The sequence below is a fragment of the Podarcis vaucheri genome (assembly GCF_965113315.1).
Source record: "Podarcis vaucheri genome assembly, chromosome: 7".
Classification (NCBI taxonomy): Eukaryota; Metazoa; Chordata; class Lepidosauria; order Squamata; family Lacertidae; genus Podarcis; species Podarcis vaucheri.
The window spans coordinates 65,992,024-66,006,237 of NC_138765.1; the positions used below are offsets into that span (position 1 = coordinate 65,992,024).

The 14,214-nt window shown below is 49.1% G+C and overlaps 1 protein-coding gene across 3 annotated transcripts in view; it reads left to right on the top strand.

Annotated features, from left to right (window-relative positions):
- The window catches only part of STARD8 (StAR related lipid transfer domain containing 8), a 70,072-nt gene that overhangs the window by 38,424 nt on the left and 17,434 nt on the right, over positions 1-14,214 (top strand). For all 3 annotated transcript variants that reach the window (XM_082230813.1, XM_082230812.1, XM_082230814.1), the window contains 3 exons: positions 8,600-8,671; positions 11,723-11,804; positions 13,607-13,670. In XM_082230813.1, the coding sequence (XP_082086939.1) occupies positions 8,600-8,671; positions 11,723-11,804; positions 13,607-13,670 (218 nt within the window). The remainder of the gene's footprint in view (positions 1-8,599; positions 8,672-11,722; positions 11,805-13,606; positions 13,671-14,214) is intronic.

Sequence of the window (14,214 nt, forward strand, 5' to 3'; positions counted from 1 at the left end):
CTGAGGGAAGAGACTGCAGTTGAGGAATAAGCTATCAGTTAAGGGGCGTTTGGCCTTTCCGCAGAAGCAACAAACCTTTGTTTCTTCCCCTCTTTCGGTAAAAGCTGGTCTGAATCATGCTTTGTGGGGGAAAGTGGGGAATTCTTGGCTGGCAAATTGCCATGCCAGGTTGCGTATCGCTCCTCAGTTTCAGGGCTTATCCACACTTGCCTTTCTAGGAACAGGCTGCGCTCCATTTTCAAGCATCCCTTTCCTTTTCCCTCTGGAGCATCCCTCCCCCCGCCATCCTGCTCTTTAAAGCTCAATCGGAACAAACAGCAATCAGAGACCTGCCAAAGCTACTTGGTGACCTGGAGGGCCACAGAGAGACCCTAGGCAGCTCGCTGGCCAGTCTCCTTCCATCCAGACAGCCCCCGACTGTCAGTTCAGCAATGCTGCCTGAGGCCAATTGCTCTCTGCATCCTGTTTTGAAATCTTCCCTGCATTCCTGGCAAGGATACGCCTGTGCACAAAGGAGGGCTCTTTTCTCTGTTTGGGACCCCATGACATGCTTCGGAAACCATTTCTGACAGGCCTGTTTGTCACCGTGCAGGGGGAGAGGAGGTCACGGGTGCTTGTCTCCTGGCATTGCAGCCGCTTAACAGTCTTAAGGACAGAAAGGGTTTGGCACTAGCTGCCTCTCTGTTGTTGTTGTTGTCGTCGTTGTTGTCGTTGTCGTCATCCTCCTCCTACAGACCACATTTCCACAATTTCTTCATCTGGTAAGGGCATTTTATGTCATAGAATCACAGAATTGTAGAGTTGGAGGGGTCCCCCAAGAGTCATCAAGAGTCATCACAACTAAAGAATCCCTGACAGATGCCCATCCAGCCTCTGAGGAAATCCGTTCCACTGTCAAACAGCTCTTACCGTCAGAAAGTTCTTCCTAATGTTTAATGGGAATCTCTTTTCTTGAAATTCGAATCCATTGGTTTGGGTCCTCTTCTTTGGAGCAGCAGAAAACAAGCTCCCTCCCATCTTCCACGTGAAAGCCCTTCAGATATTTGAAGGTGGCTCTTACCACCTCTCAGTCTCCTCTGGAGATGCCGGGCAAATTTCCGCCCATGGGGACTGTTAGTTCACAGAGGAGAACTCCCAGGTTGTCCTGGAGTCATAGAATGGCAGCATTGGAAGGTAACCCAGAGGTCATCCAGTCCAACCCCCGGCATTGTCAACGGAGTGCCTAAGACCACCGAGAGTCTCTTGCAGCTGAGGCAGGATGGAAGCTCTCCCTCTCTGCTGTGCTCACTGTTACCAGCTCTCCCTACCATTCCTTGGATGAAGCAGGGCTTGCACCTGAGTAAACACACACGAGACTGGGCTCTAAATCTGCTCGTTTGGGTCCTTGCAACGCTTTCCATACACATCCCATCCTCCTTTTCTGATTCCCTCTGCTCTTACATATTTGCAGAGGAGAGTTGTTTCAGGATCCTGAGCTGTCCTCAAATTCTGGGTGACTGGAATTCCTCCAGGGAGACAACCACCCTCCCATTTCTCGGGAAACAACATTGCGGCTTCATCTTCTGGCGCCACGGGAGCCCTGAGCAACAGGAAGGTCCACCCAAGAGCGAGTGGGAGGGAGGTTTTTCCTGTGGAGAGCTAGGTTGAACGCCAAAAGTTGGGGAGAGGAGGATGGGACCCCAAGGAGCTGAAACACCCACTCCATCCCTCTGCAAAGAAAGAGGTGCCTTTCAGGTGCCAAAGCGGGGAATAATCTTGGCTTTGAAAACCTTGAGGACCAGGACAACTTCTGTGTTGGCAGGTGAAACCCAGGCTATTCTCAGGGAGCATCTTGGAAGGAAGGAGACCCACCTGTCAGGGATTATTTCGCCTTGATTCCTGCATTGCAGGGGCTTGCACTAGATCACCTTTGGGATCCCTCCCAACGCTACAGTTCTATGAGAGGAATCCAGTTTGGTCTGGGTTTCTTTGATTTTTGAAAGAAAATTGACTCTGTTTGCACCTCCCAGATGAATACACAGATTGGAAGAGAATTACCCTACAGATATTGCACTTCTCCAAAGTGGGTGGTGACAGGTCTCAGCTCAAAAAACATACCGAAATGTGTAATGTTCTAAAATGAAGCACATTTAGAAATGTCTGCATGGAGATGAAATACACAAGTTAATTTTTCATACTTTTTTTAAGATGCAAATTAATGTGGAAACAGGGTAGTGGGGACTTGTCAGTAAACACAAGCAAGTCTGGGAAAAACCACCAGTCCAAACCACAGGACCCACGTGCTGCTTGCGTGATGTTTTCCACACCAGGAGTGGATCTGGATGTTTGGCTGCAATGGATGCTTGTAGGTTGCGGAGAGTCTGCTCGCTTCTCCACCTTGGCCAGTTTAGGATAATTGAATTGTAGAACTGGAAGGGTCCCCAAGGGCTCATCTAGTCCAACTTCCTGCAATGCAGGAATCGAAGAGCAGTTAACCGGTAAGGAACTTATTGGTTTGACCAGTTAAAGGCTATTCTGTTGGGTCAACAGCGCTGGGGCACCAGGTTGTGCAGAGCCCCAACTAAAGGCCTTTGGTCTCTGCATTCTTTCTTATGTACTGAAATTTTCACCCTGGGCCAGCAGGGGGATACTGTAGGTAGTTTTCACTCAGGTCCACATATGCAAATAAGGAATTGAAAGTGACGTTCAGTGATTGGATAGTTACAGAAAGTTGTTACTGTTGCGTTGTAGTGGAGTTCTATATAAGCAGGCTGGCTGAACCCTTCAGTTCAGTTCAGTTCTGTTCTGGCCTGTGAATAAACAAGAGCTGTTTGAAGAATCGCTGTGTCGTCTGATATGTTCACCCACAACTTAACATTCTTCACCTGGCAAACGCTCCAAATGAAAGGAAAGGAGATTCAGGAGGAGCTTTCTGACAGTAAGAGCTGTTTGACAGTGGAGTGGACTCTCTTGGGAGCTGGTGGACTCTATTTCCTTAGCGGTTTTCAAGCAGGAGTTGGATGGATGCTTCAGCAGTGCTTCTTGCAGTGCTGCAGGTTGAACTGTTCTATGGTCCTGCGATTCTGTGATGCTATGGGGTGATGGCTGTTCTGCTTCTGGGCACAATGTGAAGTGCTGGTTCATTTACACACCATGGGAGGAAGGCCTAAAAGCTAAACTGCTATAAACATCATTGTGGTTTCTTCATTTCACGGGGCTTGACTTGAAGACCCTTGGGTGTGCCTTCCCCCCTCTCATCCTGCTATTCATTGGAGGCTTTTAAACAGAAGTTGGGTGGCCACTTCCCAGGGATTGGTTGTCATTCCTGCATTGCGGGGGGGTTGGGCTGGATGACCCTCGGGGTCCCTTCCAACAGTACAATTCTATGGTTCTGTGACTCCAGCCTGGACCCAGTCATGGGAGCTAATAATTCCAAAACCAACAGTCGGGGTTCATCCAGCTGCTCAAGCAGCATCAGCCTGGTCCCTTGGGGTGGGATCCTGCGATCCGAGTGGAATTGCTGGTGGGCTTGCTTAGAAGCCAGCATCTTTTGTTTGGGACCCAGGCAGCTGCTTTAACTGACGGCCTTCCACCTGCAGACTGACCCCCGAGAGAGGGAGGGAGGGAGTCTTCCTTTTCTATGCTCTCCGTAACATCCACAACGCTGTTGCTGTCTTGCATTGCAATTCCGTGAGATCATATTTGGCGCATGCTGTTTGCTCTTCCTGTGTGGGTGGAAGTTCCAGGCAGAGTCCTTGGTTTGCTGGCGCTGAGGCCCAGGGCAGGACAGCACTGCCGATGGATAAATGCTGCAGTCATGTGTGCAGGATGGGACGGTCAGGACTGTTCCCAAGCCTTGCAGACGTCCTCCTGAGTGTGGCACTCTTCCATGCTCCTCGAAGCCTTTTATTTGTTGAACATGCCTATCTGCTAAGCACAGATGGCTGTGCTCTGCTACCCACGGTTGGAGGCAACGATGTTTCTGAATCGCAGTTGCTGGAAACCGCAAGAGGGCAGAGCGGCTCTTGAACTCGAACTTCCCACAGGCATCTGATTGAGCTAACTGAGAACAGGATGCTGAGCTAAATGGGCCTGATCCTGCAGGGCTCTTTTGATGTTTCACTAATAGGTCGCAGGCTGTTTGCTATGGCAAAGCCAGATGGGGAAACTTTGGTTATAGGGTCCTAGAATTGTAGAGGGGGGACACAGATGAGTGGGGGGGGGAGCACACAGGGGCTGCCCTGTCACCAGGCCATGGCATGTTGCGTGGTTGAGCAGTAACATCTGAGTTGTGTCTCCATGCCTCCTTGCCTCTGCTCAGCTGAGTGCTTTGTCAAGTTTTTCTAAATGCCCGGCTTGACCATGGCGTAGGCGGGCATTGTTCTTGTGTCTTTATTTGTTTTAAATAGTAAAATAGGCAGTCCTGATCAATTTGTAAAATAAGAGGGGGGGAGGGAAAGTTAGAACTGTAAAGACATGAATTTGCTGAATTAATTTCTAAGAAGGGATACAAGAATGGGAGACATGAGGAAGTCGGGAAAATAAGTTAATTGAAGATGTGAAACTAAGAAAGAGGGAATTTTTGTTTTTTGTTATTATATGTGTTTTTATTTCTTTTTTTCTTTTTCTTTTGATGTGTTTAATGTTTGTATTTTTGTACTGTACTGTTTTTTGCGATGTTGTATTTTCTTTGTCTTTGTATGTTTTTTACTGTGAAAACCTAATAAAATAAATAAAGAAAAAAAGAACTGTAGAGTTGCAAGGGACCCCTGAGGGTGATATAGTTCAACCCGCCCCCCAGCAGTGCAGGAATCACAAATTTGAAAACATTCCTGCTTACCCAGGTATTGGTTAGGTGCCTGTCAAGCTACAGTGGTACCTCAGGTTAAGAACTTAATTCGTTCTGGAGGTCCGTTCTTAACCTGTAACTGTTCTTAACCTGAAGCACCACTTTAGCTAATGGGGCCTCCTGCTGCCGTCACGCTGCCGCCGTGCAATTTCTATTCTCATCCTATAACAAAGTTCTTAACCTGAGGTACTATTTCTGGGTTAGCAGAGTCTGTAACCTGAAGAGTCTGTAACCTGAGGTACCACTGTACTCTGTTTTACTTCAGTACAATCTCAGTTCAAAGCATTTGACAATGGAAACCAATAAGTTTAAAAAATATATACGCAATAAATGCAGAGGTCACAACTGAAGCATCCATGACAGATGGCCATCCAACCTCTGCTTAAAACCCCCCTAATTGATCCTTCCTAGCCTTTTGCCTGGGAAACATATGTGTGCCTAGTTTTGGGGGTGTCCTCTTTTTGCAGTCTTTCCCCCACTGCCTTGTTGTTGGGATCAGTGGTGTGTCAGCGGAGGCTTTTTGGATTACATTGAGGCTAGAAGTTAAGACCCAGTGAGCAAGTTTTACTAGAATTACCAACCTCCCTCTCTGGGAAAATTATTTGCTGCATATCCTACTTTCTCACAATTGTGTAAATGGAATTCTTGAGCTACAATCCCTGCATTGCAAGTTGTTGGACTAGATGACCCTCGGGGTGTGTGTGTGTGTGTTACAAAACAGCTTTCAGGCAAATGCAGTATCAATTCCGGACAGTTTTGCAACAATATCACAACCTTTGCTTAACGATACTGTATAAGCAAACTTTTTATTAAAACAACAACAACCAAAAACACAAGACTTACTAGCAACATATTGAAGTAGCTGTGACAATGTGATCAAACGCAAAACAGCAATACAACAAGCATGGAGACCCGCAACCCAATATGCAGATGGGAACTAAATGCAGAGAAATGCTCCCTTGATGACAGCTTGTCTATGTGAGTCTCCCCCTGCACTTGATCCATGAGCCGCGGTTAGTAGAGGATGCTGCAGCACAATGGGTGACAGGAGGGAGGCCTTGGCATCACAAACCAGCTGTGCTCAGGGATCTACACCGGTTGCCGATTTGCTTCTGGGCCAAGTTCAAGGTGTTACTGCTAAAACCCTGAACAACGTAGGATCAGTTTAACTGCAAGATCGCTGTACAACCACTCAACCGCTTTGATCAGCAGAACTGGTGCTGTTGCAGCTGCCATGTGATCCCCGTTCCACACTTGCAATTCCTCCATCTTTTAGTGTAGCGGCACCTAAACTTCAGAACTTCCTGCCTATTGATGCCAGGCAGGCGCCTTCTCTGTACTCTTTTCGCCACCTGCTAAAAATATTTTTGTTTAGGCAAGCCTACCCAGATGTTTAGATAGCATGTGCGAGTTTTAATCTCTTTTTAAAAAAGGTAAAGGGACCCCTGACCATTAGGTCCAGTCGTGACTGACTCTGGGGTTGCGGTGCTCATCTCGCTTTATTGGCTGAGGGAGCCGGCGTACAGCTTCCGGGTCATGTGGCCAGCATGACTAAGACACTTCTGGTGAACCAGAGCAGCGCACAGAAACGCCGTTTACCTTCTCGCCGGAGCGGTACCTATTTATCTACTTGCACTTTGCCGTGCTTTCGAACTGCTAGGTTGGCAGGAGCTGGGACAGAGCAATGGGAGCTCACCCCATCGCGGAGATTCGAACCGTTGACCTTCTGATCGGCAAGTCCTAGGCTCTGTGGTTTAACCCACAGCGCCACCCGCGTCTGTTGTTATTTCAAGCGTCTGAAATGATTGTTGGCGACTCTTCTAATTGATAATTTGATTGTTTTATCTATTTTTGTAAACTGCTTTGCGTGGTTTTTTTGTAGTTGCAGCAAGACTACAGGTAACTCAGAAGGACAATTCAATGGCATTTTGGAACCTGTTTACATTGGAATTCCCATACATCCATTCAGTTTGTTCTGTTCTAATATTGTACAGGATTAATAACATTTGCTGGAATCTCAGTACTGCCTTGCAGGAGGTTGGACTAGACTAGATGGTCCTTTTGTGTGTGTGGGGGGGGTCCCTTCCAATGCAACAAATTGTACAATTCCTTGAACAGTTTGCTTTGTGATGGGGGAAAGGGTCCGAATCCTGGATGGTTCCTGTAATTCCTTCGGAGATAACAGATCTCTTGCTGTTTCTTGGCTCGGACCACTTTTTGATGCTGATGTCCAGAGAGGCATTTTTCACTTGCCCCACCCTGCACTAGAATGCTTTGATTTCTTTTAACTTATTTTTTATTTGCGTGTGCAGCTATGGTACGAAAACAAACCCTCTTCCGACCGCCAAAGGAAAGGCAGATTTCTTCCTCCTTTCCTGCCCCCTCCCCTGTCCCTCATCCATTGCTTTGTGGAACAGCGGGAAGGAAGTTCACATTTCCATTGCTGATGTGAAGCAGAGTTCATCAGGATCCCAGGGCACGGCTAAGCAACACACCCTGTTTTCCTTGCTGCTCTGGAATGGCTGCCTGGCTCGCCTTGCAGAGATCCTGGCCTTGCCTCTCTCCAGAAGCCAGCAAGAGAGCTCTCGCCTGGGTCAGCCAGCGTCTGCATGGATCCCAGTGCAGAGAGTTGATCAGGCCTGCAGAGCTTCAGCTGTTGTGTCCTGGTGATCCGTCCACCTTCAGGGGTGATCATGAACCTCCAGGATGCTCTGAAAGGAATGACAGAAGCTCTTTCGTGGCTCCCTTGCTGACCTCTTCCCAATGCTCTTTGTGGATAACAGAAGGCTAGTCCTTTGCAAAGGGGTGATATCTGTGTGGTGGAATTCACTGGGTCAAGTCCTTGTTTTGCAAGTAAAAAGAGGAACTGATGTCCAAACAGTGGGGGGAAATGAGGATGGCCAACTCTGTTCTCCAGCTAGTACTCAGTTTGTACAGATATCTTCTTGGGGTGTGAGGAGCAGACTCCTAGACTCATAGAATGGTAGAGTTGGAATGGATCCCAGGGATCATCTAAGCCAACTCCCTGCTATACAGGAATCTCAGCTGAAGCATCCATGACAGAGGTCATCCATCTTCTGCTTAAACACCTCCAAGGAAGGAAAGTCCATCACCGTCCAAGGGAGTCCTTTTCACTGTCAAACAACTCTTACTGTCAGAAAGTTCTTCCTGATGGAATCTCCTTCCTTGTAACTTGGAGCTATTGGTTCCATCTTCCAGGTGACAGCCCTTCAGATAGTTGAAGATGGCTATCATATGCCCTCTCTTTATCCTTTTATCCAGGCCAAACGCCCCCAACTCCCTCAACTGTTCCTTATCCAAATCCTTGGTATCCAAACCCTTGATTATCTTGGTTGCCCTTCTTTGCACACCTCCCAGCTTGTCAGTATCCTTCTTAAATTGTGGTGCCCAGAACTGGACACAGGACTCCAGGTGGAGTCTGACCAAGACTGCTATGACTTCCCTCAATCGAGACACTAGACTTCTGTTGATGCAGCCTAGAATTGCCCTCACAGAGCTGTGTTTCCCACAGAGGTTTAACTATTGATTTCTCTTCTGAGGGAACTCTGGGAATCGCAGTTCTGTGAAGGGAATGGGGGTCTCCTGATAACTCTCAGCACCTTGAAAAAACTACAATTCCCAGGGTGTTTTAGGGGGAAGCCACGATGGTTTAAAGTGGTATCATAGCGTTTCAAATGTTTGGTTCCTTGTTTTTGCTGGAGACATCTGTCTGCAGCTCCTCCTCAGCTCTGTCTGTTTGCTCTCTTACAGAGGCTGAGGCTGCCAAGGCCTGCGACTGGCTGCGAGCGGCTGGCTTTCCTCAGTATGCCCAGCTCTACGAAGGTAAGAGAATCAGGACTGCATGCAATTCCTTTGGGATGAAATGGGGAAGGGGAGGCCCAGCCTGACACCCAGATCGGTCCACCCATGAATATTCAGCCACCACCACCACTGTGACTGTGGGGTTGGCTGGTCCACCTATCTTGCTGTGTTTACTTAAGATCCACCCTCCCTAGATGTCCAGGTGAGGTCCCTCCTCAGATGGCTGCCAGTCTCTGCCTTCCCCCAGTTAGATACTGTAGTATGGAATCACAGAATGATAGAATTCGGGAGGACCAGCCTAACCTGCTTCAGTGCAGGAATCACAGCTAAAGAATCCCGGACGGATGGCAGGCCACCCATCCTCTGTATGAAAACTTCAAGTGAAGGACAGTCCTCCACTATCCAGTGGGAGTCTGTTCCACTGTTGGGACAGCTCTTCCCCTCAGAAACCTCTTCCAAAGCTGCTGCAGCCACCACTTTGGTCTCCATCTGAGACTGACTGAGCCAAAGGAAGCGTCATGCGATGTCTGCATGAGAAATGCTTTTACATGAAGTTTGGGGGAAGAAATGTAGGAAACCTCCCATTCAGGCTGTGTTTGTTTTGCTGCCCGCCAGCCTGTGGAGCATGCAGCTACTTCATTTCAGAGGGGTTCTTTCCCTCTTCTTCTCTGGGAACCACCCTAGTGCCCCCCCTTTAAACCCAGATGGGAGTTTTTAGGAGTTTGTCCATGTCTTCCACACCCGCCCAAAGGGCCAGCTGGGCTTCTGTTTTTCTCCTGCAGTGGACGTTTGGCCCCCACTGGCCCACAGAGACAGAACCTAGCAGTCCTCTTCTGAGAGGTTTCTGGTGGCCACATGAGTTGCCCTCTCCCTGACAAGATACCCTTTTGCTCACTTCCTGGCTGGTGTTGAGGAAGGTGCTTCTGTCAAAGATAGGGGATCTTGGCCATCTTTTCACTGCCTCCTCAGGTATAAGGGGAGTTTTCAAGCACTTGGGGATTCTGGGCTCATGTACACTTCCTTTTGTGCTGTGTTTCTAGTGTCCAAGCGGTTTTTGTTGTTGTCCTGGCGCTTTCCCTGGGAAAACCCACATTTTACAGCTGAAACAGAGCAAACGGCAGTCTGCGGAAAACCCAGTTGGCGTTTACTCCAATTCAGCAGTAAAACACATGTTTTCTCGGGGAAAGTGCTGGGACAAAAAATAAAATAAAAATGCTCAGGCACAGACCTGGAACCTCCATACCTGTGTCTAGACAGCGTGGATGAAAAGTAAATATGCATGAGCCTTCTGACTGACAGCAAGAATCATAGAAGGGAAGACAAGAGAGGTAACATGAGAGCCATCTTGAAATATTTGAAGGGCTGTCCCACAGGAGATGGAGTGAGCTTGTTTTCTGTTGCTCCAGGGAGCAGGAGCAGAACCAATGGTTTACAGTGACAACTAAACCTCAGGAATAACTTTCTGACAGGAAGAGCTCTTCCACAGCCACTTGGATTCTTCCTGCATGCCATATACTTTACAACGCAAACCATACGCAGCATAGGGTCTCCAGGTTGACTTTTGTTTCCTGTCCACACATGGCATGGGAGAGCCAGACAAAAGCCTGAGCTCTGCCTTAGCTGGAGGACAGGAGAGTTACGGGGCCAGGACAATCGGAGGAAGCCCCCAGCAGCAAAGCGCAGCCAGCCATTGTGCCGGTCGAACACCTCCCCTCCCATCACGTCCGCGCGAGACAAGACTGGCTGATAGTTTTTCAGGCTGCCTCTTTGTGAGGGTGGGGGGCATATGGGTCTGTTTTTGTTTGGTTTTTATAATTGGGGAGGGGGAGGGGTGCATATGGGTCTGTTTTTGTTTGGTTTTTAGAATTGGGGAGGTGCTTGAAGGCTTCTTTTGGGATGTGTGCATTCTCCTGATGAGATCAAGCTTTGTTTTGAAAACAACAAACAACCCACAATACTAGCCCTTCATGTAGGAATAACAGAAAAATAGAATTTTAGACTTTGAAGGGACACCAAGGGTCCTCTAGTCCAAGCCCCTGCAATGGGGGGAACTTGAAAGCCATGGGGGTAAAACTGAGGGAAGACCTCTTGGCTGAAGAAAAACAGGACCAAGTAGGGCTTCATGGGGTCTGAGATGCCCCATGTCACTCCCCAGCCCTCCCCAGTGGCTACTATTTCCTTCGCTCTTGCTCTGCATGCATTTATTACTCGATTAAATAAAAGTTGCACACCTCTTAATGGCAAATAAGCAGTTTGCAAACAAATAATTTGTTTAAATCACACCCACACCCACACCCACCCACACCCACACACCCACCCCAGCTTAAATTTGGGAGTTCATGAAGCCCCTAGTCTTCAGCACAAGTTGCTCTCTTATTCTGACACATGTCCTTTGGCAGCATTAAGGATTAGAAACTTGTTTTGCATTACATGAAAGCTGAGATTCGCAGGGTGCTGAACGCCAGTTTCTAAGCCGGTGTGGTAAAGTAAAGGTAAAGGGACCCCTGACCATTAGGTCCAGTCATGACCCACTCTGGGGCGCTCATCTTGCTTTATTGGCCGAGGGAGCTGGTGTACAGCTTCCGGGTCATGTGGCCAGCATGACTAAGCCGCTTCTGGCGAACCAGAGCAGCGCACGGAAATGCAGTTTAACTTCCCGCTGGAGCCGTACCTATTTATCTACTTGCACTTTGATGTGCTTTTGAACTGCTAGGTTGGCAGGAGCTGGGACTGAGCAACGGGAGCTCACCCCGTTGTGGTGATTCGAACCGCTGACCTTCTGATCAGCAAGCCCTAGGCTCTGTGGTTTAACCCACAGCGCCACCCGTGTCCCTCAGCCGGTGTGGTGTGATTCCTAAATTGCAAAATGCTGCTTACAGAAAGTGAGAGCAGGCTGGTGAATTCAAGTTAGGATGGAGCCTAGAAGTGAGCACAGAGAGGGCATTTGGCAGGGCAGCAGAAATACGGGTGTCCCTTCTTCCGCCTCTGTGAACAACCGGCTTCTCCTCCAGCACCTTCAAGCAGCCGTCCATCTTCTCGATCAAACTCTTCTCTCCTCCTTCTCATCCTCAGAATCCCTCTTCCCTCTCGACATTGCCTCTGTGAAGAAGGACCACAGCTTCTTGGACCAGGATTCCCTCAAATCCCTCTGCAGGTTAAAATAAAAAATGAAAATGGTCATTGTTGCCAATGGAAGAATATGGGGAAGCACGTTGTTGTGGTCAGAGGGTGGCGTTGGAGAGGGTAGCTCAGCCAGGCCCAGGGGATGTGAAGGTCTGACCTTTCCTGGTCTTGTCAAGCAGCTGACTGTCAACTGGCTCAGTGAGGTGGGGAGGGGGATCCTGGGACCTGACCTGTCCTCTCTGCCAAGCCCATTTGGGTCTGGGGAAATATTCTATTCATGGGCAGACCGCTGCTTCTGGGGCTGATGAATCCAGAGCATCTTGCTGCTCAGTATACGGCTGGTTGGGTTTTTTTGGGGTGCCAGCTCTGACACGCTGGCATGACTGGGATAAGCCCAGAGGGTGGAGGTGCTACAGGATGTGAGCTTGACTGAGCTCCAGAAGTTGACGTCACAGATGAGGTCATGGACAGGAAACCTGAAGCCATGGCTAAATCAAAGAGCCGTTCTTAAATGTGGCTCCCAAGTCTTCCTCTGAGTTGCTGGTGGTAAGAGCGGTTTGGCAGAAGAGCAGACTCCCTCGGAAGGTGCTGGACCCTCCTTCGCTGCAGGTTTTTAAGCAGAGTTTGGATGGCCATCTCTCAGGGATTCTGTAGCAGTGATTCTCACATTGCAGGGATCACCCTTGGGGTCCAATCCAGCTCTACAATTCTGTGAAGTTATAGCTCTGTAGAAAAATTAGGGGATGGGTCGCAGGGGGAGTTTGCTCCCTCAGATGCTTTTTTCCTCCTAAGGCCCCCTTGTTTTGGGTCCTCCCCAAGCCTGCTGCTCCTTCCCTCTTGTGCTTCGCTGGGACCATTTGGGCAACATTAGGATCCCTGTGTTAACTTTAATCCACGTAAACCAGGTTCCTTGACGAGATTATTGCCTCACGTAACGCCACAAATGGCTGTGCGCTTTCACATTCCAAAACCTACCACAATGCTCCCTCTTTTAGTAAATTTATTATCAACTTCTCTAGCTTTTTAAAATTGTAATGGCTACTGCTGCTATTGCTACTATTTTAAAATGCCCCCCCCCAATTGTTGCTGTCTCATGTGATTATTCTATTGTCAATGTTGTTCTGATGCTCTGGGCCTGTTTTAATTTTGACCAGGCAGCTCTTGGGCTTTGCCAAAATAAACAGCCCACCATCTCAAAATACAAATAAATCACATGTGTGCTAACCAGCTTGGGAAGTTGGGGTGGGGCTTTTCAGAGGCCTAAGGCCTGTCCCAATGCCCTTGACTGATACCTTTTAGCCTGGTAACCCCTTAGAAGGAATACATGATTTCTGCATTGCAGAGGGTTGGTTTGGATGACCCTTGGGGATCCCTTCCAACTCGTATGATTCTGTGATCACCGAGTGTCTGTGTTGGGGGCCAGGCTTTAATCCCCTTGCCAGCTGGCTCCACACTCCAGGAACTTTCTGTTAGGGGGCAGGAGGCCGGGGGGACATATCTCTGGACTCGGGTCGCAGTTGCTGGCGTGAGATGAAAGTGACGCTCAGCCAGTCGCCGGCATGTTTGAGCAGCTGGAAGCGCCTCGCTGGGGCTGCTGAGCCACACATGTTGGTTGCTTAGTGCCCATAGCTCCCCCTCTATTGGCCTGAGCTGGCACCCCCACCCACAGCATCCCTGGAGAGAGCCGTGTGTGGTCACTTGATCCCCAGCTGTTTGCGGGACAAGTGACGGTGCCCCGAAACAAGAGCCGCTTGTTTTTAAATAGCCTGGCCGGCGGCAGCTGGGACGGGACAGCCGAGCCAGACAAAAGCCCCTCTCCTTTACTCCTTGCAGGAGACTCGTGACACTGAACTCGTGCGCCTCGATGAAGCTGGAGGTCCACTTTCAGCGGAAACAGGTAAGCCTGGGCCCTCGGATGGGGAGGCCGGGAAGGGCCCAGAGGAATCGAACCTGGACCCTGGGGAAGGAAGCTCAGACAGACCTAGCACAGCAGAAAGCAGGTCTCAGTCAGGTTTTCTCCCTCCCTGCCACCCAAATGGATTTATTAAAGGTTTTTAAACAACACAGAACAGACCCTGTGGTTCCTGCATTGCAGGGGGTTGGACTAGATGACCCCCTGGCCCCTTCCAGCTTTTCTGAACATGCAACAGTCTAATTAGTACAGTCAGCATGGTGTAGGTATTAGAGTTGAGGGCCTGGGAGAGGCTAGGGCTCAAATTCCTCACTTGGCCACAAAGCTCACAGGTTGACTTTGGAGGCCAGTCACTGCCTCTGGGCCTGGCCTTTCTCAAAGGGGTGTTGTGGGGCTCAAATGGGGAGGGAGAAGAACAACCAGTTTGTAGCAGTCAGAGTGTCAGACTAGCGACCTAGGAGACCACGCATGGTTGTTGTTGGGATTAAATGAAGAGGAGAACCACATGCTCTACCTTCAGCTCTTTGGA